Source organism: Rhipicephalus microplus, chromosome 3 (genome assembly GCF_043290135.1).
Source record: "Rhipicephalus microplus isolate Deutch F79 chromosome 3, USDA_Rmic, whole genome shotgun sequence".
Classification (NCBI taxonomy): domain Eukaryota; kingdom Metazoa; phylum Arthropoda; class Arachnida; order Ixodida; family Ixodidae; genus Rhipicephalus; species Rhipicephalus microplus.
The window spans coordinates 91,865,073-91,891,209 of record NC_134702.1 but is presented as its reverse complement, the minus strand read 5'-3'; the positions used below and the strand labels follow the sequence as shown (position 1 = coordinate 91,891,209).

Here is a 26,137-nt window from a genome sequence, read left to right as displayed (position 1 = left end):
ACGAAACACTTTATTCCTTAAAAGGCTTTTGGGCAAGTGGGTGGAGTCCTCAGTCTAGGGCTCCACTGCATCTTGCGGCTCGCTGGGCTTGGTTGAGCAAAGCCAGCTGGCTTTCCCCATCCTTGCTAGAAAGCCAGGTCTCCTACTGCCTCGGTCGAGATGTTGTCCCTTTGGGGGACAATTTATGTTTTGGGGCCGCGATTTACATTCCCGCGTAATGTTGGCGAGAGTTGGCCGTTTCCCACACCATGGATAGCTGCGCGCGTGCGTTATGAGATTTAGATGATGTTTTCTTTGTAAGTGTGGGTACGTGTTGGTCTGTACTCGACGCCAATCTTGCGCCTGTTTTCTGGTAAGATCCGGATGGACAGGACTGTAATTTTGTCGTTCTCATTTTTGGTTTTCGAGGATATCAAGTGGGGTATTGAGAGTCCGTCTAGGACATAGAGTTTCCTAAAGTTAACTAGAGGGAACTCTGTCGCTGCGATCGTCCAGCGACCGTGGGAATGATGGGTAGTACACACATTTGCCTAGTCTTCGTACTTGCGGGTGGTGAATCGTACTTGCGGCTTCGTTTATTGCTGTGTTTCGGCTTTCTTTTGAAAGAAACATTCAACCCTTTTGAACTACGTGACCCGATTTGGAAACGTAAGTCTAAAAGAATAAGGTGGTGAAGCGCAACCGCTGAACATTTGCTGATTTTTGTTTCGTGAAAAAACAGCTCCAAGCCACACGAACACACACGGAGCCAAAAGCAGGCCAGAAGTACGAAGATTAGACAAATGTGTGTACTACTCACCATTTACATGCTCGCTGAAGCGCCTTGCGTTGCAGCTCCCATAGACACTAGCGCCAGAGTTCCCTCTAGTGTACATTACGAAATTCTATGGTCGAGGGAGCGATCGGTGCTCGGGTGTTTATTTCGTGATGAAGCCAGTCAGCCCTTTCGTTGTCCTCAGGTGCCGCATGCACGGGGCACCAATGTATTGCATTTCATTTTTGTAGTTTCTCTATAGTATTGTAATTGCTGCCCTTGTAATGTTTCCAGACTGAAACGTGAGGCAAGTTGATTGAGATTCCGTAATCAAAAGGGCCGAGTCTCCCTTTTGTTCTGCACGTCTTATTGTGACCGCGACCGCCGTCGTTTCGGCCTCACCCCCTGATGGGGATTTGATCAACGCCGCTTGGTTGAAGCTCCGCTTGTAGCAATAATCATGTAACGATTGCCGTGCAGCCTGCTGGCATCAGTCTAGAAGACAGTTGGGTTATAAATAAGCGTTGCGCTTTGGTAGTGCTCGTGCTCTGACTTGCCACCAGCCAGGATGGTACTTAGTGCTCACATTCTTGGGGATGGGGAATGCCATGATTTAGGCCCTAATGTTGTGAGGCAGCATGGCTCCTCTCCGGCGTGTAGAGGTTTTAAGGGGTAGCCAACCTGCTTGAGTACAGCTCTGCCTCGCTCCGTAGAATTTAATCGTCGCTTTTGGGTTATCAACACATCAGACGCGATTTCTTCGTATAGGTAATAAAGAGTGGTAGCACGGCAACTTTTTCGGTGTTAACATTAGTGGGTATAGTCCAATCGCTTCTTTGTATGCCGTCCTTATGATTGCATCATTTTTTTTTGCTGTTTAGGCATGGTTTAAATTTTGGAGATGAAACTGCATATTATTCTGTTTGAGACATAAGCCTGTACAAGGTGCAGAGTTTCCCCTTCTGTGAAGCTTTGTCTTTTACGCGTAACCCTATGTATTGTGGGAGCTACGTTTGTCGTCGTTTCTCGGAGTGTTTCGATCGTGTGCTCTACCATGTCGTTGTTTTGTATCCACAGGCTAAACTCCTAGCTTTTGCACCTCCCTGATAGGTTCACCGTGGATCTTGAGCTGTATTTAGCGCGTCCCGCATCACTTGACTATTGTTGATGATTGTGAGGAGGAAGGTAGGAATGATGCGAACACTTGATTGTCCTAAAACTATCGGCAGTTTCTTGTACAGTTTTGTCTCACGCAAAAACCTGTTTAAGCGCTTTCTGAGGACCAGGTGGCGTCCCAATACAATTTTTTTGAAACTTGCTGTTTTCTACATTTGAACTAGACGCTCACCATCGAATTTCTTTGCGCGATATATTCTGGGCCGATGAGACGCACAAGATATGTTTACTTGTCTCGCGGGGCCCACAGGCCTCACAAGTTGGGACTGTCTGCATGGTCGATAAGGTGTAGTAACCGTGGGTGAACGCCACACTTTGTAAGTGAAAGAAATTCACTCACCAGGAAATTGAAAGCGATCGAAGGAAACTTTTTTTCTTCAAGTGTGTATCAGCAGCATGGCGAAGGCCCATCCAGTACTCCCAGTTCAGGGGCGTCAAAAAATAAAGACTTGAGATTTAAGAGATGTCTCGCGCGCATTCAGCTTATGCACCTAGTTTCCTTCGTGGGATTTACAAAGTGATTGGGAAGAAAAAACTCTAACGTATGAGTGACTAAAGCAAAAAAAAAAAAAGAATATGTAGATGCCTCATCCGCAAAACTCGATCATAATAGCTTGCAACAAGAAAATGAAACGTGCTGTCATAGGATTAGTATAGCAGCTTTTTTTTTGGGGGGGGGGGGGGAGGGGGACGTTAAATAATACAAGAGCTAAATCTTGCACGCAGTGTAATATAATTCAGTTGTCTATACATTTTTACAGCGAAAGCTCTTATGAGACCACTAGCTGGGGCCGATTCCATCGCAACCTGGCAAATGGCAACGTTGTGATTGTGAGCACTCTTAACAAAGCAAAGTGTCTGTGGCCTGCAGCGAGCGTCGAAGAAGCTTACCCTTTTAATTACGGAATTGTTCGCACTTACCTGCTACGCCTGGATAGCGGCAAAGTTTTGAAAAGACCCGCGCAGAAGATATACCACTTAGAGCTTGTAGTTCACCACTGCCGGTGTCCATAAGCGCTATCGCGCGACACAAGAAAAATAAGCAAATAAAAAACACCCAAGGTAGAACGAGTTTCGAACAGGAGACATCTGCAATGCAACCCAGCGTTTTACCACAGAGCCACTTTTTTTTTCTTCTTTATGACAGTGACAGGACCGTCCTTGTGCATGAAACTCCGTTGCGAACTACCCTATGCGGGCTTCATGTTGGTCAGGAAAACGACACATATTCCGTCATATCGCCCGTCTTTCTTGTGGCGGTTACGTGTGCTATCGGAACATATTCCGCAATCAACCTTATCTCAGTATAGTATATGCTTGCCTGCTGTGAGCTAGGCGGTATAGTTCTCTAACTCTCCGGACACGTTTGTGCCACGGAAGAAAGCCGTGAAATGAATGACCGTATAGTTGGAAGTTAGTTATGAGTTCGTTTTCATTGCGAGACTTGGAAATAACTAATGCAAGCTTCTTGCTTGTGGCTCTGACACCATTGAACAAGCGTGCAACGTTAAATCTACTAAACTTGTTTTTTAATGACTCGTCTTCTATCTCCGGTTAATAAGTATATTGAAGGGGATGTACCGAACAATACGATCCGGGTTCTGCAGGTCGCGGGATCGTATCCACGCCGTGGTGACCGCATTTTAAATGGAGGCGAGTATGCTCGAGGTCTTTGTTCTTGATTGAGGTGCACGTTGAAGAACCCAAGGTGGTCGAAATTTCCGTAGCCCTCTACTAGGGCGACACACGTAATCATATATTAGGACGTTGAACTCCATCAATCTTTACTTTTAATATTACTTATTTGCCGATTCACTTTGGTTTATTTCAAATTCAAGTTGATTCGTGCTCATAGAATGGATTCATTCGGATTGTATTTAACATAAACAGAATATCGGATACCATTCCTGTTCCCGACGAGACTGGGCGAGTTATTTTTCGACTGGTCAACACTCGTGCCTCGAGCTTGATGTCGTCTCAAGCATTCGTTTCCTTTTCTACTTTCCATCCCGACTCTCGGAGCAGCCTGCCTGCTGACGAGCACCAAGGACCGACCAAGCCTCGCCGAGGCGTACCGGAGCTCGACTGAGTTCCCGGACAGTTGCAAGGGCCCTTCCGGCGACGGCCGCGTTGGTTCGCCCTGCTTGGAAGGAGCTTCGTCGGGCGGCGGCCGCTGCTCCTCGGCGGATGACGGCGGGTCTTCCTCGCCCGCGCTGTCGCAGTCCGGCTGCCCCGAGGACGAGCGCAAACCGCTCCATCCGAAACTGGTCGGCGTGAGTGCCTCGCTGGAGATGAAGGCTCTGTGGGACGAGTTCAACGCGTTGGGAACCGAGATGATCGTCACCAAGGCCGGAAGGTGAGTAGGTGACACATCACGCCTGACGCTTGACTGAGTTTGTGGGTTTGGTGAACGCAGACGATAAAAACCCTTGTTATTACAGTTGAATTCCGCAATGGTGATATTAGCGTGGAAAGACCAAAAAAAAAAAATCACGCATCTCCAGGAAGTGAAGCAATCATGATGAATGGGCGAAGCAATGAGAATGATTTTTTGCCGTAAATTATCTATCATATTGCCAACTCGTGCATGTTAATGAATGACTACGCATTTGCACAGTATATATATTTTTTTCTGATGAGCCACTAGCGCTCTCAGCTCCGGAGCAGCAACTTGTCGGAGTTGCCGCTTTTCCTCAGCTTCGCCTCCACGGTAGCTAGTTGACTCCATCGGCGTTGCCTTTCGCGGGTGATAGCGCGTTCACGTTTGTTTTCATTCATCTGCTTCGTCACCGGGAGCGCGCTCATTATTCATCGTCATCAGCCTCGTCGTCATCGTCACAAGCTCGGACAACGCATAGCGGACAATCCTAGAGTTGCTTCGCCCCTAAAAAAAAATGCAGCAGCTACGTGGCGAAAAAACTGATGAAACAGTGGTGGCCGTCTCCTCCTCCTTTATCTCCTCTTCACCCTCCATCCAATTTCCCACAATTCCTGTTCTACGTTTTACAAGACTCTGTTACGCACTACCCTATCTCCTATCTTCCACACCTTCACTTCTCTTTCCCATCCGCTCACTATATTATCACCAATATTGAAGGCTATACCGCTATGCTATCATGTTCTATGTGTCCTCCTCTCCTTTGTTCTCGACCTCACTTACATTTTTCACTTTCTGCTATACTTAGTTTTGAGCCGAGCTTTGAGAGATCGCCAGACACGACTGGAACTCAGGCCTAAACTGCACCGCTGTTTTTAAAAAAAATCGCTATTGCGATGATTTCGTTATCTAAAAATAACACAGCACAAATGGGGAAATGATCAGAAAAAAATGATACCTAAATAATTATGTTAGCCTGCCTTGCTGAACGTTGCCATGATTTAAACGGATAGAAAAATATATCGAAGGGCATTCACTGCACGGCTCTAGATAAGCCACACAAAACTGCTCAACCAAAGTTTTGTATACTCAACGTTGAGAAACGTTATTTGGTCTCCATTCCTCCGAGTGAACTATGGGTCATATTTGTATTAACATAATTTGACCACGGTAAATGCTATCATGGAAATCAAATTTCTCGAATTAGCAGCAAATCACAGAGGTGGCAGTGGCACCAATGTTATATACCAAAAGTTTAAATAAGCTTGGGCGGGCTATCTGTACGGCCGAGGCCGAACCACGCTTCATGCATTCATGCAGGACAATACGTCGTCCACCTCATCGCCTCACGGACCTGCACAAGGTTGTCAAACCTGAGGCAGCCAACTAAACATTGTGAATCTACCATGATGCGTTGGAAGGCACGTACGTTTCCGGTGAAATAATGCATTGGAAACGTCTTCGCACCTCCCGCTGCTATGCGTGCGTCAATGAAGTTGGTCGATAGACCCGAAGCGCAATGTGTAACTTTGTGGCAGTGGTCGGTAGTTAAGGGCGTGCCCTTCATTTACGCGTTTCGACTGGGCAGTGTATGCATGCTATAGTGTACCTTGAGTGATTCCCACGACTCAAGAGCAGATCCGAACAGGAAGGCGTGCAAGACTTTTTAGAGGAACTAGAGCGTGAACACGTGCCATGCAGAACCCGGATGTCAAGTCGTCATTGTCTCACCGACGTAAAAAAGAAAAAGCAAGCCCCAGAGTCACTGGTCGAAGATCGGGGGATGAAACAGGGGATGAAGAGGGGATGAAGGTAATGGTACTACACCAGATCGTGACCCCGGAGAAACTAGTCCACTTGGCTCGCAGAAGTGATCCAAACTTTTTGACGATGAGCCCCGCCGCCACGTCCAGGCATATTGTAGATCACGTGCTAGTCTTCACGCATCTCTTGAAGAGTAAAATGCTGGACTATGCGACGCAGTTCGCGTGCGTTCCAGTTAGATCGACCCCGTCCAGGACCCGGCACGTCAGCTGGCGTATCTAATACACAATTGAATACCCATTGAGTACAGGATGCTGGTCGCCAAAAAAATGGCAGCATATCCACGGAGTGAATGATGAAGAGTGGGGTGAAACATCCGTCCGTTTATTCGTTCTTGCTTCCGTCCGTCCATGCGTCCGTGTGTGTGACCGTCCGTGCGTCCATTTGCCCGTCCGTGCGTGCGTCTGTTCGTGCGTCCGCACCTCCATCTGTGCGTCCGTCCCTGCGTTCGTCCATACATCCACCCCTGCGTCCGTCCATGCGTTCATTCGTCGGTGCAGCCATCCGTGAGTCAGTCCATGCATCTGTCTGTGTGTCCGTTAGTCCATCTATTCAACACTCCAAGTATTACCATCTCGCATCTTTTCATCATATATTCCTGATATAGAAGCACCGCCATCCATCGGACATTCCAAGGACTAAACGAGCGGTGGCACAAGCACACTTTCTTACGGCTTGCGCTTCGTGTCTACTTCCCATCTTTAATCACCTCGACTTCATGGGTGTATACTAGTTCACTGTATTCATGGCACTGCGGCTTAACGCTCGCTAAACCTTTCTAAAACCAAGGAGGTTACGCCCGGCGAGTATAACGTAGCAACCCTTTCTTGTCAGATAGTGCTCAATGTACATGCCAATGGCTGCTAATGGGAAATGAGAGACAGGAGCATTCGGCTTTTAGTTAACGCGCACGCTGCGAATTTTTTTATTGTTCAACAATGCACAGGAGAAATCTCCCACCGGCACCACCTTGGAGGTCAAAGCGTCGGACTGGTTACACACTAGGTCTAGGACTACGACTACGAGGGACGAACGGGTGCCGCTATAAGGAGCTTCACCCCTAAAAAAATACACGTCCAGGTCACGAAAATGGTTCGTTCGACATGGCTTCTTGAGCTGTGAGAAAGTTTTATGTCCTGGATCGTCTTTTACATATCTTACGTATATATGATCGCCCTTTGGCGGGAGCCATGGATACACAAGATGCGTGGCTTGACCGATGGTAGCACGCAGTGAAAAGCCAGCTCCCGACCTATCCCGTCATAGAAAACCTGATCGTGTCACTAAAATGTTCGGTTTGAAGTGTTTAGAAAAAAAAAAGGTGTGAAAATATAGTGCGCTATACACTCTACTATGGGAGGGCACCACGCCCTCACAGAGGCGAAGAAGGGACGTTTTATTGTACACGTAACTTATACATACACAAACGATACAAAGAAAACAAGTAAAGACATGCAGTGTATAAATCTTCCGAAGGAGCACTAAAAACCAGTTTGTCTCTGTGTAAACGAATGTTACAAGTTAAAAGTAAATTAAAATGGGTTTAGTTATTCACATTTCAGAGAATGCCACGCATGCGTGCGTACTAGAATGAGCGGATAGCTAGTACGGAACAACTGGAAACTCCAGCTGTCCCTTACTTACTCTGAAGAAACGTGTGTGCCATTGTCGAAGTAAAGCCTCATCGGGGTAATTACGCTAAATTAACCGTACTATCTGGAGTGCGGGATAGGCACCGAGGCTTGTGCCGAACTTCCGTTGAACAGCGCCCCGCCACAGTACGCACGAGGTCACTGTGAAGACCAGTCTTGCGAACAACCCACGTTCTGGTTCCATGCGTGTTGTGCGAAAGCCAAAGAGGCGTCGAACCGTGTTCCAGACGTTTTTCGCCACCGAGTACTCGAACATAGCATGTTGTGCTGTATTTCATTTGCCGCAGTATGGACAGTGGTCATTCGAAACGACTACCCATTGTGCCAGCTTTTCACGCGTCGGCGATGCCCTCCATATCAAAAGGCTGGTGCACACCGGTGACTAGCAGCAGTCGCGCGACCATTTGCGACTGGTCGCAAACAGAACAGAACGTATATTGGGGCTTAAAAGACAACATAAATTAAATGCCTCAGCCTGCACCACCAAGGTATAACAGGCTTAATTCAATGGAAGTAAAATGAATAGGGCTTGCGCCAAAGGGTTGATTTGGAGGATAGAAAGTAGATAAGAGGGGAGGAAGGAAAGGGGGAAAAGGGGTGAAGAAAAAAAAAGGAAAAAGTGGAATACAATTCAGCGCAACCCCGGCCACGGGAACAGGCCGACTCAATCTGCGGAATTTATTTTCATTTTTCATTACGATATGTGGTTTTACAATAATTTTGTTCTTGTGCCTTGTATCTTGACTAACACTTCTTCTTCTTGGGTTTCTCGGGTCTTGTGTGTGGATCTTCCTTCTCCTTCTTCTCGCCGGCTCCATGGGTTGACCTTTGTTCTCAATTATTCCTCCTGCTTGAGAAAAGACTATTAGTCACATGTGTTTCACTCTTTCGAGATACCGTGTTTGTTCGCCGTATGGTTTCTCGATTTATCTGTTTAAAGCCTTCTTAATTGTTTGTGTTCTTTGAACCTCGATATTTATTTGGAATTTTTGGAGTCTGGTTGGGTAGTGAATGAGGAATTGACTTGCTTTTTATATACGTTGTTCTGTTACCTAATAGCTGTCACCGTCATGCGGTTTTGAGCTAGACCTTTTCCGTCGTTGCTTCCTGCATTTATGTTGTCGATGTTTCTCTTGTCCCATTCTCCCTTTTTATTTTTACTCTTTTCCCCTCGTCTCTTGTGTAATAATATTTGCTTACCCGGGGATCTGGGTGGATCCAAAGCAATGTTAATTTCGGAGTCTATTTGGAAAAGTTGCTTTCTTACTGCTTCAACTCCTTAGACTCATCTTTATTCTATAACTCTAGTGATTGTTTTTTTAATATGCTTTCTTAAATCTTATTTTAGTTTTGATGATGGTACTCAATGGGTATGGGATGTCCGAATGCATCTTCCTTGCCAATTCTGTTATTTTGATTCTTGGTCGTGTTCATCCGTCACCCAAACATGCAAGCCGGGGGTGACTCCGCATCCTCCACTCCATTGTTCCTGGGTAGTTATTGTTTCAGGTTGGTCGCAAACAGTCGCGAAGGGTCGCAAACGGTCGCAAAGCGACTGCAAAGCGACTGGTCGCTTCTTGACCGATTTCTCAATCGCGCGACTGTGGTCGCAAAGCTGGTGGAGCCAATCAGCGATGCTCAATTTTTGTTTTATGTGTTTTTATTGCGCTGGCCTCCTGACGCCAGATACAAACGAGTGCGTTCTTCTAGGTCTGTGGCGGGGCGCAGCAGCTCGAGCAAAGGGTCGAATTTACGTGGCGGCACTCGCAAGAAGCTGAACACCGCAAAATTAAAGAGAAAAGGGATTGTGCACTATTTTTCGCCCGTATTCAGAATCATTTTTTTTTCTTTTTGTCTTGAACTCGACTTGTCACAGCCTTCAATGCAGTGCGTTTGGAACGCGTTTGTGCTTCATGCCTTGGCGACGACTTAAGGAATCGAGTTCGAGACGCGTTCGGGCTGCATTGAAGGCTGTGGCAAGTCAAGATAAATTCAAGAGCGTTTCTGAATACGTACGACTCTCGGAAATACTGCTAGTCCTCTCAGCGCAGCTCGGGAGGTAGGCGACTTGCATGGGCGGCGAACTCTTGCGATCGAAGGAACGGTCACACCCACCATCGGCTTTTTTTCTTTGGAGGCATCTGTGCTGCCAGCGCTGACACCAAGGCAAAGCGCACCAGCACCGTTACAATCTCTTGTTCTTCGCTTGAATCGAACTCCCTGAACGCTGTTGGAAACGCTGTGCGAGAACGGACGAAAACAAAAATTGCCCGCAGCTTCCCTCCGGGGAACACTGAGGAGGATGCGGAGCATATAATTGGTTAACGGGGTGTTAAAGTGCGACTTACTTGGGTCGATGGCTAAATTGGTTAACGTGGTTGTGAAACGGGGTGTTAAATTGCGACTTACTTGGGTCGATGGCTAAATTGGTTAACGTGGTTGTAGGAGGGGGTGTTAAATGAGTGAACACGTACACACGTATGCGAAAGGGCGGCGCTGGTCGAAGGGACGTCGATCATTGTGTTTGTGGATTCGTTGGAATTCATTTCACCGCGACCTTGGACGTCGACGCGCCGTACAAACCAACCGACGAGCGGCAACTGAGCGAGCGAGCGCCGACCTTGAGTATATATACAGCTCGACGGCGCATGCACTGTCAGCTGTTGAATGTTCTCGAAGCGCGACGCCACATGCGCGTCCACTGGAGAATCAGGAGAGTTGTAGATATCGAACGCGGTGTGTAGAGGAGGAAGGGTGCACAGATGGTGGAGGAGTGAAGCGCGCGCGGTGTGTAGAGGAGGAAGGGATGCACAGATGGTGGAAGAGTGGGCGACGGCGCGACGGCGCATGCGCGCGCGTCAGCTGTCGAATGTTCGAGAAGCGGTGCGGACGGCGCGGACGGCGCGGACGGCGCACTACAAGGCGCGAGTATAAGATGCTTCCGCCTCTAATAAATCTGGCGCACTCGGTTTGCTCCGCTCACTGAGCTGGTGGCGATCAGCTGATCGACGCCGGTCTCTAGAGTTCTCGCTGATAACGAGATCCGGACGTGACACTCCAGCTTTGTGACTTCCGGTCGCTCGCATGCAGCCTGTGCCGGTGGGAACATCAGTCGCTTTTTGGTCGCCAGTCGCGAATGGTCGCGCGACCGCTGCTAGTCGCCGGTGTGCACCAGCCTAAACTCGCGCACCTCATTAGGTGCGCGATTGCAAAGCCGTCGCTTACATTTTTTTCGCGCAGGATTCGTTCTTCCTATATTGTAAGTGTGCTATTTGTCACTATTTCACTGATTTCTTGTGACGAAACGCCTTCCAGATGGCATGAGCTTATTGATTCAACTATTCCTTTTAAGCCACTATAATGTGCGTTTCGAAAAAGCGTGTAACAATCTATACAGTACTCGGTGCTCTACTATTGGAAGATTATAAAGCCGTCCACAGTAAGAACTTGCCAATTTATATTTAGAAAAAGTGGTTAACAACTTCAAGTGTGTGTTTAGAAAAAGTGGGTAACGATTTAGAGTACCACGTACTCTACTATGGGAGAGCATTAGGCCGTCCCGCGGACCTCACACACATTAACCTATCGCACTTTGTGCCCTACGATCATGCAGGATAGTGCGTACTTTGAAGCTTGATACTTCACGCTCTGCATGAAATTGTTAAATAAACACAATAATGCCAGCTACGTACTCAATTTCGCTCATTTATTATGCGAAGCAGCAACGTTAGTCGTTACGGAAAGCTTGCCCCGTTTTTGAAATTAATTCTTTGGTTTTATCAGACCACACAATTTGATATGCTGTGGCTGCAACATGTGCTCGCGGGCGCAAGTACCTTTATCGAAATGTGCTTGTACGGCCCGTAAATGTCGCACACTAACAAAACAATTCTCAGATTTTTTTACTGCCACAATATCTTGTAACACAAGCGTACGGCGAAGCCCACTTCGGCAGTAAAGTATTATGAGGCAGTCTTGTGTATGTCCCGGAACGTCTTCTGTCACTGGAAGAAAGGTTGAACGCCTGAGATATAGTAAACTTGAGTAATTGGTTTGAGAAAATAAGGTGTCAAGAGGACAGGCACATTAAAGGAATAACGCGAACAAGCAACTTGCCTGAGGTAGACTCACATTTACTACATTTTTTGGAAGCAAAGAGAAGCCTTACTAAAAGAAGGTAAAAGTAGGAACGTACCAGTAAATTAAAATAAACAAAATAAAGAAAATCTCTCCCAGGGCACCAAGGAATGCGCCAATCGACTATCTACAACTAATTGAGACAATTTCTGTGATTCACTCAACGGGACACTGCATGAGCACGGCCCAAACATGGAACATACTGAAGGCCATGGTAGAGCCCACAAAGGCAAAAAGTGAAAACAGTAAATCCATCGAACAATTTCTGCACTCATACCATGGTACAAAAGCGTACCTCATTGAAGCAATGCATAAAAAATTCTTTGAGGAAAACAGAACGACACCTTCGTTCCAGGGAAGGTATAAAGGATAACTGCAACCATATTTGAACCCTTTTACGGACGCTGAGATCAGAGCAGCCATATTTCGTACCAAGAAGAACACATCTGTGGGCGCAGATAAAATCACCGATGGTATGAGCTAGAACCTAAATTACTAAGCTATTGAAGCTCTCATAAAATACATAAACAAACATTGGCTTGCAGGAATTGTTCCACGGGAATGGAAGCATTCGATTGTGGTCATGGAGCCTAAACAAGGGGAAAACTTGCCATCGAGAATATGAGGCCTATCTCACTCACGTCCCGCTTAGGAATGATCTGCGAAAGAACTGGTCAACTCCAGGCTCCTAAATAATTTCGAGAACAACCAACTCATGCCCAACACCATGTTCAGCTGTCTCCCACACTTTTCAACGCAAGATTATCTACTACTTTTAAAAGAACAAGTAATAATGAATATCCCTAAGGTTGGGGAAACATAATTATGGCCGTTGACACAAAGGGAGCCTTTGATCATCAGTCACAAACAATAACACCAGTCACAAAGCAATACTTGAATGTCTGGTGGAAGCTAACTGTGGAGGGCGAATATTTCAATGTGTCAAAAGTTTCCTTACTCTCAGAACTGCAATTATAAAGCTAGGAGAATACGATTACGACATCGTTCAACCTCAGAGCAAAAAACCACCACAAGGTGGTCATTTCAGACACACGTTTTAACGAAGCCATGGCAGGCCTTGTAAGAAACTCGAAGGTACTACCGTTCTACAACATGCGATATATGCAGACGACATCACAGTATGGACAACTACAGGCAGTCTCGTGAAGAAAGAAGACAGTTTGCAACATGCAGCTATAGCATCATATAAGAGTACTCAATGATACGGCGTCTTCCATGCTCAGCTGAAAAGTCTGACGTCGTTCGCTTCACGAAGAGAAAAGCACGAAGGATCATCTCGAGTCTGAAGCTGGAAGTCAGGCTCGAAGGAAACATAATCACGTAGAAAAATACCATATAAATATGCAAGCTAATCAGGGATGTCTGCATGCACTAAATCAACTCAGACCATTGTTACAGCAGATCTCACGCACGGCATCGCGTATAACACACAGCCGTAAAGGCATGAAGGAACAGAATACCCTCAGACTGGTAAAAAGTCTTATCAACAGTCACGTTACATACTCACTTCATTATCGGATTATGAACAAGGAAGAGAAAGAAAAGGCTAATCAAATAATAAGAGTGGACTACAAGCCAGCCTTCAGACTACCGCGGAATGCTTCAAACGACAGGCTACTGGCGCTTGGTCTCCCTACCACAATTGAAGAGTTAATCCGAGGCCCAGCTACTAGCGCTAGAAAATAGCAGTCTCCAGACCACAACCGGCAGAGCAGTCCTAATTAAACTAGGGCGCGATACACAAACACAAAACCACCAAGAAACTAAAGAAGTACCAAGCGAACTTAGAGAATGGTACACCGTATCGCTAATACTAAGCAACCTGGATCCTACTCTGCATGGTGGTGGAAGGCAATGACCGGGTACACTAACAAGATGTACCACGAACAGATCCACTCACGCCACGCCTTATTGGACCGATGCAAAGAGAGCTGCGTGTGCGGTCGCAGACTGTTGATTGATTGATTTGTGGGGTTTAACGTCCCAAAACCACCATATGATTATGAGAGACGCCGTAGTGGAGGGCTCCGGAAATTTAGACCGCCTGGGGTTCTTTAACGTGCACCCAAATCTGAGCACACGGGCCTACAACATTTCCGCCTCCATCGGAAATGCAGCCGCCGCAGCCGGGATCGCAGACTGTGAAGAGAAAATTACAGCTTGCGCTTAACATTGACGTGAGTGCAGACAGCCCAATGTGTCAACCTTTAGGGAATTATTAGAAACATATAAGTGTTTGAATGTATTCAATGTCCCAACACGAGTAACATTGACATCAGACGTGACAGTTGACCTTTGTTCAACCAGCTTTTATGGTAATGACGTCAAAGTGGGTGCTCGGACATGTGACTTAAGTGACCATTTTCACGTGTATTACTTTTCCCCCCGTAATCAAAAAGCTAGGCCAAGAGAACATATCTTAGTAAGAAAATACTCCCAAGGAAACATGAAAAAGTTTGTTGAATCGGTCTCTAGTTTAAATTGGAACACAGTGCTTGAAGCCAAGGATGCTGACGTCTCTTACAACTTATTTTTACCTTGCTTTATGTCAATATCTAACCAATGCTTTCCACCCAGTCCTCAAACGAAATACAAAAGGGTTCGAAAACCTTGGATTACGATGGAACTGTATGAAAGAATCAAATTTCGAGACAAGCTATTTCAGACATTCTTAAAAACACTATATGAAAACAATCTCTGTGACTATAAAAACACACCGAATAAATATTAAAGGCCTAAAGTGGGCGAAGACGGAGTATTGAACACAAGGGTTTCTTAGTGCTTCAAATAACTCCAGGGACAATATGGGAAACATTCGAGAAGATAATAATTCGAAGCCCAAGGGAAAGCAAGGTCCACTTCCAAAAAAACCAAATGTATTTGAGAGGGACATTGCAGATTTCTTTAATCAGCACTTTCTTTCAGGGGGTGTCTCTACAAAAAACTTTTCTCACTTGGTCTGTGAAATCTTTATTGCTAGAAACTCATTGCCATCAATGTTCCTGTCACCAACAGACCATGAGGAGGTACCAACTATTATAATGTCTCTCAAAGACAACTTTGCCTGCGGACTAGATCAAATCAAAGCTGAACCGTTAAAAGCTGTGAGTTCTCTCATTGCAGTTCCATTGACACATATATGTAACACGATGATGTCGACTGGTAAATTTCCAAGCAAGATTAAAGAAGCTGGAGTAACCACAATTCATAAAAGGAGGGTCATTTGACGATTTACACAATTATAGGCCCATCTCCATACTTTCTATATTCTCAAGTATAGCGGAGCATATTATCAATAAAAGGATAACGGGGTCTTTAAACGCACATAATATAATTTTTAAGAAGCAATATGGATTTTGTAACAGCAAATCACCGGAGACGGCCCTCTTGGGGATTAAAGAAGCGATCCTTGAGAATATAGGAAAATAATCTTCATGCTAGGCGTCTTTTTACACTTTACAAAAGATTTGACTGTTTAAAACACGAGCTTCTCTTTTGGAAACTACCCCTTTAGTGTTTCCGTGGCGTGGTGCTGTCTTCAATCAATAAACTATTTAACTGACAGGTTACAGTACGCAATCATCAATAACTTTAAATCTCTGAAACCCACCCTATAATATATGGAGTTCCTCAGGGGTCTGTGCTTGGACCTCTACATGCGACTACTGTGAAGCTGAAGAGACCATTGAACACGTCCTGTGCAGCTGCGCTTGCTACGACACACAGCGATGCCAGCTCCAGATGGTTTTGAATCAACTTGACTCCAGATCATTTAGTGTGCAGAAGATTCTAGGACCTTGGGCATATGCCTCAGTTGCGCAGAAAGCGACTAAAGCACTCCTGCTTTACCTAATGTCAACAAACCTGAGCGACCGCCTGTAGACTGTGTGTGCTCCCCCGAGTGTGCTCGTGATTGTGTGTACCTTCTTATCTCTCTGCAACCTCTTTTCTCCCCTTCATCCCTTCCCCAGTGCAGGGTAGCAAACCGGATGTGCGTCTGGTTAACCTCCCTGCCTTGCTTGCATCTTTATCTCTCTCTCTCTCTCTCTTACGGGATATATCAACAGTTCTCATTCGTGCTTCGCATATCACTGATTTCCACTGTACGTGGGATCTGCCAATTTTTTTTGGATTAACAACGACGCATCTTTGGACATACAGGTTCAAAGTCCTCTGCCCGACGCACTGCCATGATGGCGCATCTGTTCTTTAAGGCGATCCCAATCAGCTATATCCACCCCAATGAGTGATGCGCGTAATGCTCGGGATAATTTTTCCGTGGACCGAGAGTCACGGAGGACGTGTAAATCGCGACGCCATGGTCTGTTAATCGTTGGCGTCGCCGCTGGCAGGCGGAGAGACAGAATAACCGGGTGGTGGTCGCTAATGTACACTGGTGTCGGTGGCAATGACATTAGAGAGTTTGAGAATTGGGGGCCCAAAACACTGGGTCCCAAAACTTCGTTGCGTAGGTTGCTCTTGCGTTCGCAGGATAAGAAGAGTTTGAAAACTGAGTCAAACGCAGGCTGCATTGGGTCAAACGCACGGAGTGCCACCCGTGGCCAAATTCGAAACTATGCGAGACGCGGGCCGTACGGCACCGTGGCTCACACTGCGTCTGCTTCGTCTCGCTGGCGATCCAAGACGCCTTGGTGCCCAACCCTTCAGCCCTGTGGAGGATACATGGCCCCTCAGCCAATAGAAAGAACCATTAGCCTCTCCACATGTATTCATTCGCGCCATGTCGCCTGCTCACCGTCTTCACCAACATTACTAGCAGGATCTAGTAACGTTGGTCTTCACGACATCTGTTCGCCGAATTGAACATAAGGCTGGTTTAATAACTGAAAAATACAGTAAAACTGTGAAACCAACAGTCACGCCAGCAACTTGAAGCGTGGATTTGTTGCTCTGCATGCTGAAATATCGGTAGGCGCTCATGCCGGCGGATAACTTCACTTTGTGCCCATTTCTCTCCGACGTTTATAGTGGCTTCGTATAACTGCTTCTCCGTTGACGCGTTCCTTCGCGTTTCCCGCTGCAATGCTTCTTTTCTCTCTTTTTTTGTTTACATCAAAGGGGGATCCGACGCGCACGAAACGCTGTGCCATGTTGCGTGTCCGATGCTTGAAGATGCACATCGCTCATGGTCTGGTGACGCAGCCCAAGCCCTGCCTCGGCGCGTTAGTCATGACACGAGGGGGGGGGGGGGGGGCTAAGCAAGCAGCATATCTCGCTAATAACGACAGCACGTACCTGACGTTTTACCCTTAGAGTAACATGAAACAAATCGATGGCGGATTTCTCCATTCATTTGTTGCTGTCAGCGCAGTGGGCAAGTAGCAAGAGCAAGTTCGGATCGAAGTGGGCGGTCGCTTCTGCATGGATGCTGCCATGTTGATTTGTAAACGCAGTTACCGGGGTAGGAGAGAAAAAAATTCGGCAGATCCCACGCACCTGGGAATCAACTTTATGTGAAGCATGCGGAGAAAAGGCGACCATGTTGCATTTTTTTATAGAGTGACACGTCAGGAAATGACGCTAAATATACGTACAAATGTTGCACGCACAGACATAAGTTGAAGAGTTGCAAATGTTTACATAATCAGTTGTTTGAATTTGCGCAACGATGCCGACTGGAACATGCGTATTAAAAACACCAGAAGCTGATATGAAGCACTTCATGATGCTCGCGAGGATGCTGGCCCTGGACACTGCTACATAAATCAACTTCAGCGCATGGCAACTAACCACAATTGACGCTAACCCGACATGACGGCTGTATAAGAGGAGTACATATGTAATGTTTATAAAATTGAGTAGGCAGCACTGCAACGACTATTCACGTTTCACGAAGTTTGGCATCTATTTGAAAAGTAGTTCCGAGACCTGGCGTAGCCCTGTGGTAAAATGCTCCTTTGCCACGCAGAATGCTTGGGTTACATTCCAGCTGGGACCCTGACATTCATTCTTTGCATTCGTCGGGTCGATGCTACCGATCTTGGGTATTTCTTGACGTTCGCGCGTTGAAATTGCCCATGTGTGTTCTCGTCGCTCTTTGGTAGATACTAAGTGTCAATTACCTGTGGCGCATACCCGCATACCAGCGGCAGATACCCGCCTCTGCGTATTTGCCACTGTCTGGCGGGAAGTGTTTGACCACGTACGCGATGGGGTAGTGATAATATTCATGTCTTGACCAGCGCGCCATATTCGTCAAACCATCTTAACCTCCCATGCTAATTTTGGTTCACGTCACATTAAGGGGGTGACCACGAGAGTGCCCAAAAGTAAGCAGACAGACAGACAGACAGACAGACAGACAGACAGACAGACAGACAGACAGACAGACAGACAGACAGACAGACAGACAGACAGACAGATACGCTCAATGTCGCCGAAGTTCGCTAAGAAATGCTTCGCATTTAATAATTTCATGAGTGTGAAGTGAATGCGAACAATAAACATATCACGCAATGATGTGGCGTAACATACACCAAACAAACGCCAATTTTAGTCAATCCGGAAAATTTTGAGGCACGTAATATATCTGAGACTATGTTTTCCTGCGCAGCTTTGTGGCTTTCTTACAGCCCATAGCTTTGGTAGTGCTGAACCAAAAGGTTTTGGGCCTTGGGTCAGCACGAACGCAAGAGCTCAAGATTGGCTTTTGTTCTGCGCATGCACCCTGGCGCGTCGCAAGCTTCCTGGGTCCCCAAGTTGTTTGGGGCCCCAATTCGCAAACTCTCTATTACCCTAGTGTCTTGTAGGTAATGAGACCAGGCGATGCGTACACGCGATCAGTTATGCTGCTCGACGCTGCTTGACGCTGCTCGACGCCAAGTATAGGCATAATTGCTGCCATCTACACTTACATAAATTTCTCTCAATGCCAATTGCTGCACTAGACGTTCGAGTTCTCTGGCGTCCCAGTTTGACTGGCCGTGACCCGGACCTCGAACATGTGCGTGTGAGTTTAAGACACAACTGAAGTCCCCTAGGAGTACCACATGTTGGGGATTTAAAAAGAACGCATCGCGATATTGGAAGGACGCATTAGAGTTCACGGACGCCGCTGGGCCATACACGCCAACAAATCTTATACGTAACGAAAAAAAAGTGCAGATGAACGCTAGCACGCGTCCGGAGGCATCGAAGGAAACATGATGGTCACGCAAAAGACTTAAGTTAAAAATAATGACTCCGATGCCAGTCGATCGCGCGCGGCTGTACGAAAATAAACAATCATTATTAAATGTGCGCTTGAAAGCGAGTACATCAGAAAGCCTAAAAAAATTGTTACTTGCATGAACAGCAAATCACAGTGCACTGAACACGCGAGAGCCAATACCTCAGCCTGTTTTTGTGGATTGCGGAAACCTTAAACGTTAAAAGTAATAACTTTTAGAGTAAGAGCCCTAGGAAAAATTAAAACATAATATAAGATCACGCAAAGGCAGGGGTACCTTTAGCAGGCGCGGAAGCATGTGCCCCGCGAGTGGCCGAGTCATTTTTTTTACGGCCAGGCGATCCACCAGAAGCTCGGGGCTTCCGGCACCACGTCGAAGTCCGCAGGGAATTCCTGTCTCTGGTAGGGGCTTCTGAGTCGCTAGTAGATATCCGGGGGCGTTTGGTGTACGGGTTCTTGAACGAGGATGGTACAAACGCATCTACACTGTCGTGGCTTATGTCACTGGGCTAGTGTCTTCGTCAATTTATAGGGGCGCCTCACTCGTGGTGCTATTGGAGTCCTCGTAGATGCAGGCGTCGTCGTCTTGGGATGTACTCTCCTCGACTACATCTGAACTTGTGGCCGACTGAGAAATATTTCCATTTGAGACGCCTTCCTCGCGAGGTGCCTTGTCTGACGAGGGTTCTACCTGCGGTTTTTCAGAAATGGCCACCGGACGCGTGGAACTTGAGTTTTCACAACCCGGAGAAATTACCAGGTCCAGAATCGTTGGGGACGCAGTAGGCGTCTGGTGCAGCGTCGCGATTGGCGCACCTTGGTCGTGGTCGGTTACCGCGGCTCGCGTTGACGAGCCGTCGCACCTGTTATGTGGAGTGAAATTCTTGGATGCCGCCTCCGAGTACAGGACTGTTTCATCGTGCAAGTGACAGCGGCATGTGGGTCGCCACAGCGGCGGCACGGCCGTGAACAGCCCTTTCTGTCATGGCCATAGACTCCACACTGACCACAAAAGAGAGCGGTGCAGTTCATACGAATGTGACCACTGTCTCCACGTCGACGGCACACCCGCTGTATTCCTTTATAGTCGCAGGTCACACGGTGGCCAGTGACTTTGAGGTAGTTGGGTACAGGGGACGATGCCTTCATTTCCATGCGGACGTATCGCGTCCCAGTGGTCACGGTTGGGCGTGATCTCATGAGTCCTCTGGGGATATCCAACACCTTCCCGTAGAGGGACAGTGCTTCTGCGAGGACTTCGCTGGGAACGCGGCACGTCAAAAACAGGACAGTTACCTGGGCGACTTCGGGTCCGAGGGGTACGATGGCAACCCGCTCTCCTCAGATGAAAAGGTGTGACGCGTCGACGATTTGAGCCAGGGCGGCTTCGCTGTTCACTGTAACTTGATAATTCCGGCCTCCGAAGTGCTGTACACAGTATACTTCTTCGATTCTTACTATTGAAGACGTCGCATCAACGACGTCTTCAGGACTTGCCCCCTCAGGGACAATGACATCTAAGGTTAATGCTTTCTTCGTTGGCCGGCTTGTCATGATGGGCGCCCACCAGCCTAAGGACTTCCTTTAACGTGCTGCTTAGCTCGTCACCAAAAAAGCGATCAACTTGGTTTCGTGTTTAGAAAAAAGTTTATTCAATCGTGGGACGCAACAAACCTATGGAACGAGCGTCTATACAACAAGCACAATAACAAACAAATGACAAATCACAACATACATGACACATTTGAACATAAGTGTCCAAGTCCGTAGGGTGTCCCCAACACATGTTACTAATCACTACATACACTACATATACACACTAATCACAATATGGACAATGTACATGTTGATATATGTACAGAGTATACAAGACTTGGTGAAGATGTGTTAAGAAAGAGTGGTTAACGATTTAGAGTACTTAGTACTCTACTATTGGAGGGCAACGTCACCCTAAGAAAGATTTGAATGTTAGCAATGTGTTTAGACAAAAATTTTAACGATTTCGGTTACTCGGTACTCAACCGTGGGATAGCAGTAAGCCGTCCCTTGAAAGTCCCTGACAGAGACTCCATTCACGTTTGAATACGAAATTGTTAAATAAGCGCAATAATACCGCCTTGATACTCAGTTATACTCATTTATCATGCGAAGCAACCATGTTAGTCGTTACGGGAAGCTTGCACAGTTTTTAAAATTTTATTCTTTGCATTTATTAGACCAGAGAATTCAATATGTTGTGGCTGAAACATCTTGCTCGTTGGCGCAAGTACCTTTATCGTAATGTGCTTCTACTGCCCACAAATGTAACATGCTAACAAAACAATTCGCAAACTTCGTCACTACTACAAAATTCTGTTGCACAAGCGTATGGTGGGCCCCAATTCCCAGTTAAGTATTATGAGAAAGTCTTGTGTATGTCCTGGAAAATCTTGACGGTTTCAAGATCGCAGCGTCGGCGGATGGACAAGGCTGCAGAGTGGCGTGCGCTCTAAGAGGGAACCCCGATGTGCAAGCGCGCGAGGCAGAAGCGTGCCGTCAAGGTGCGCGGCGACAACATCCCGGCGTACGATAACGGGAAGTCGAAACGGCGCGGCAGCGGCGTGCGGACCCAGCTTCGCCCCATTCCCAATCATTCACCCCGTGAATATGCTGTCATTTTTTTCTATGGATCAAACAGAAACGAACAAGCAGCATTTTATTACGTTTCACAAATCACCGAGCCACTCAAGACAATGCAATTGATGACCCTACACCTCTGGATCTTTGTTTCACAACGATTCTAAACTACCACAGGGAAAATAGGCAGCTGTATCCACGTCCTCATAGCAAGCTCAGCGCTGCGGAGGCAACAGCGCTAAGAAGCATACAGACTAACACTTGCATAAACCTGCACACTCTCCACATCATCTACCCCACAGCGTACAGAGATATATGCCCGTGGTGTGGAGCCACCCCAACACTCTTTCACATCACGTGGGAATGTGCAGAGCACAATAAAGAACATGAATCCAATGGCACATGGGAGGAATGGGAGGCGCTGCTGTCTATAGCCCAGCCCTGGTGGATCAACTGCGACTTATCCACAGAGCTGAACAGATGGCTCGCGCCAGTGGGGCCCTGGAATAGGGGCACCAACCTGGCGGACTTCGCTCTTCACCCTGTGTATACCTCGGGGCGCTGGAGTTCTAGCCTGTCTGGATCAGGTACATAATAAACTTTTCTACGCCTACTATACTACAGCGTCTCTTGATGCACGGAAGGTTCTTAGTTTAGTGCAGCTAGTTCGATTACTCGTGATTAATTGTAGGTGGTGAGTCGACGTCATCGGCATTATGTTGCGAATGTCCTACTCCTGGCACACGTGTTCTTGTGCCCTTACCTTAATTTCTTAGTAAGTAGGGCACTGATTTTGATAATATTGTCTCGTTTTAGACGTTTTCATACATTGACTTCTCATTCTGACAAAAATTGTTATTTTAGTTTAGTGTCCCTTTGAAAATAGACCGTACTCTGTCCGTTCATCTGTCCGTCCTTCCGTGCATCTCTGTATTCGTCCGTCAGTCCGTACATCGTTGTATCTGTCCACCTGTCCTTCCGTGCGCGGGTCCATGCATCCACCCGCCCTTCCGTCCATCCGTGCGCCCCTCCGTCACTTTGTGGTTTTCAAAGTGGGTTCGCCCACGGCCACTGGATAATATTCAGAGGCCGTGGTTCGGTGAACGCTTGTGCCCACTGCGACGGGGTCGGTCAGAATGTAATGTGATGCACGCGTCTCCCTTCTTGCATGACTAGACACGTTGGGCACCATAGAGTTTCCTAAAATTAACTAGAGGTAGCTGTGGTGCTGCGATCGTTCAGCGACCATGGGAATTATGGGTAAGGCATGGATCTGCCTATAGTCTTCGTGCTTGCGGGCGGGCAACGCACTTGTGGCTTTGTTTATTGCTATGTTTTGGTCTTGTTTCGAATGAAAAAAAAAAACGGCGTTGAACTTCATGAGCTGATTTAAATGGTGACCCTTGTAGTGTACACGTATCCAGAAGGATTACGGCCACTAGCGTGGGTCCAGTCTTAGCGAGCCGCACGGCACAGGTTAACCGTCACCGTGGCGAGAACACGGTACTGCTCAAGGTCGGAACACTTAATTATCTGCGGCAACGCCAAAATGCAGTACATAGCCCATTGCAAAAGGCGCGGCGGGAAAGCAAACGGGCTTATCCACGCCACGGGCGAGAAGTACTACACAGTGTGCCGTGAGCACGTCTCCGTGGGCAAAAGTGGTTCATGGGGACAGATGACGCCGCACCACTCTTCGGCCTAACGTTCGCAAGGGGCAACAAAATGTGAGCGTTCGCTGCGGGCGCAAGGCGCCTTTGGCGAAGTACGACGAGCCCAAAACATTGGGAGTCGATGGACGGAAAAGAAAATTCGTGCTTACCGTAAGCTGTCCCGAAGAGATCTTACTCACTTCCGATGCGCGCGTGCTAAAAGTCTTGAGAGACTCCGCGCATGGCGCCACAGTCGACATCCGCTACCATATGAGAGGGGTTTAACGTCACTCCCAGCGCGGCAGACTGCGGAGGAGGGGAGTCATGTCGTGATATAAAAACGGCAGAAATAGGCGCAAAGTCCGCGCAAAGGCGGCAGGCTAGCCTTGATTCCCACATCCTAGAAGGTGAACGTGGTGAAATGTAACTACCAAACATTTCCCTACTGTTGTTTTGTGACAAAGCAGCTTCAAGTGACGCGAAGCCATAAGGAACATAAAGTACGAAGACTAAGCAAATCCATGTACTACCCTAATCCCCATGCTCGCGGAAGCGCCATGCGTCACGGCTCTCGTAGACACTAGCGCCAGAGTTATTGTACATATAGGAAACTCCACGCCTAACACAGCGATGGGGTGCAAGCAAAACGCGAGTGCCGTATAGACATGGTCGTAAAGTGCGACGTGAGGCGCAACCGACGCGACCTGCTTCCGTAGGCGCACTCCGGCGATCACCTGGTACCGTCGTAATCACTTAATAAGCAATTCATAGACATTTCATAATCGCTCAAGGAGCTTCGCTCCATCATCAGCATTCACTTTGTGAATCGCGTGGCATGTTTTTTATTATTCTTGTTGTACTTAACTTCGATGAAATGGGAGAAATTCTGCTGTCACTTGTTCACGGACTGTACGAAATGCCAAATAACAGCTCTCAAAAAAAGTTACTCTTCTCATAATACCTGATTGCCTGCGTCGTCTTTTATGGAGGCCTTGCGTTCTGCAGTCATTCGGTGTCTAATTGAAGCGCGCAATGCGCATTACCGCGTGCTTGCGGGAAAGAAATTATTTTTTTTTTGCAGCGAGAAATGCGTGCAACCTTACTATCTAATTCATTTTCGGTTCTCATCTAAAAAAAACTGGCATTTCCCACGCACAGTGGGAATCTGTGATATGCGAAGCACGAATAAGAAAGGTTGATATGTCAATTTAAAATCAGCACAACGTTGCGAGTTGAAGGTAAATGATGCCGTACATGACTTCCGTGTCATGATTATCATGTTTAGATGTGTCGTTTAACTTCGTCATCTATTGACGTCACGTGATACCAAATTTAGTATACGTGGAACTAGCGAAACGGCCATGGACGAGCACGCAGTTAGCGTGTTATGTTGTCATGTTCTTACATTGATTGATTTGTGGGGTTTAACGTGCCAAAACTACCGTATGAATATGAGAGACGCCGTAGTGGAGGGCTCCGGAAATTTCGACCACCTGGGGTTCTTTAACGTGCGCCCAAATCTGAGCACACGGGCCTACAACATTTCCGCCTCCATCGGAAATGCAGCCGCCGCAGCCGGGAATCAAACCCGCGACCTGCGGGTCAGCAGCCGAGTACCTTAGCCACTAGACCACCGCGGCGGGGCGTCATGTTCTTACATGACACACATGTCAGGAATATCATGTCTGCACCAGTAATATATTTTGTCAACTATTGACGTCTCGTAGTACCAAATTTGGTATGTGTGGTGCTAGCAAAACAGCCGCGAGCACATCATGAAGGGCCCAACATACTCCAATGTAGCGTTGACGCGCGCGTACGCTGGGCACAGCGAAGATACCTTAGCACAACGCCAGCACACTATAGTCTGACGCCGGGCGTGACCGGCGCGACCAGCGTCCGTCAGCACGGCCCCATGGCAACCGGCGTGAAATTCGCGCCGATGCGTTACCCAGACAACACTGCGTCTCCCTCTTTTTGTGACGGAGGGACGCCGGACCCGCTGAGACGCGCATGCGCCAAAGCAACGCAGCGCGGTTCGCGCCTGCGTGTATGTGGCAGGACCGGTGCCTGGCATGGCAACGCCGGCGTGACGCGACAAAATGAACGCCGACGAGCACGTGCACCGCGTTACGTCAAAATGTATTGACGCCTTGACTGAGGCATGTAGTCATGTTCTCAAATGACAAGCATCTCATAATTATCATGTTTGCACTAGTCACATACCTTCGTCATCCATTGACGTGATATAATACCAAATTTGGCATATGTGAAGCTAGCGAAACGGCCGCGAGCGCGTCATGAGAGTGGTATGTAGTCATGTTGTTACATAACACGCATGTCATGATTTTCATGTAAGGGTCTGTCACTTGTGTTCGCCATGCAATCATGCCATGCCATACCAGTTTTGCAACATGTCATGTGAACGAAACCACCGCAAGAGCTGCAGGACCATTAAATGTAAATCATGACATTCATGACATAAATATCATGATTTTCATGTTATGACTAGTCAAATATATTCTTCATATAGTCATGTTATGCCATACGAAATTTGGTATCGATACCATTATCTAAATGACCAGGAGAGCTAAAAGTCGTAGGCGGCGAGATAGATAGATAGATAGATAGATAGATAGATAGATAGATAGACAGATAGATAGATAGATAGATAGATAGATAGATAGATAGATAGATAGATAGATAGATAGATAGATAGATAGATACGCTCAAAGTCGC

At 47.1% G+C, this 26,137-nt stretch overlaps 1 protein-coding gene across 1 annotated transcript in view; it reads left to right on the top strand.

Moving 5' to 3' along the window:
* LOC119159793 (T-box transcription factor 1) overlaps positions 1-26,137 on the top strand; it is a 140,079-nt gene that overhangs the window by 9,115 nt on the left and 104,827 nt on the right. The window contains exon 2 of the mRNA XM_037412646.2: positions 3,956-4,286. Coding sequence (XP_037268543.2) covers positions 3,956-4,286 — 331 coding nt within the window. The remainder of the gene's footprint in view (positions 1-3,955; positions 4,287-26,137) is intronic.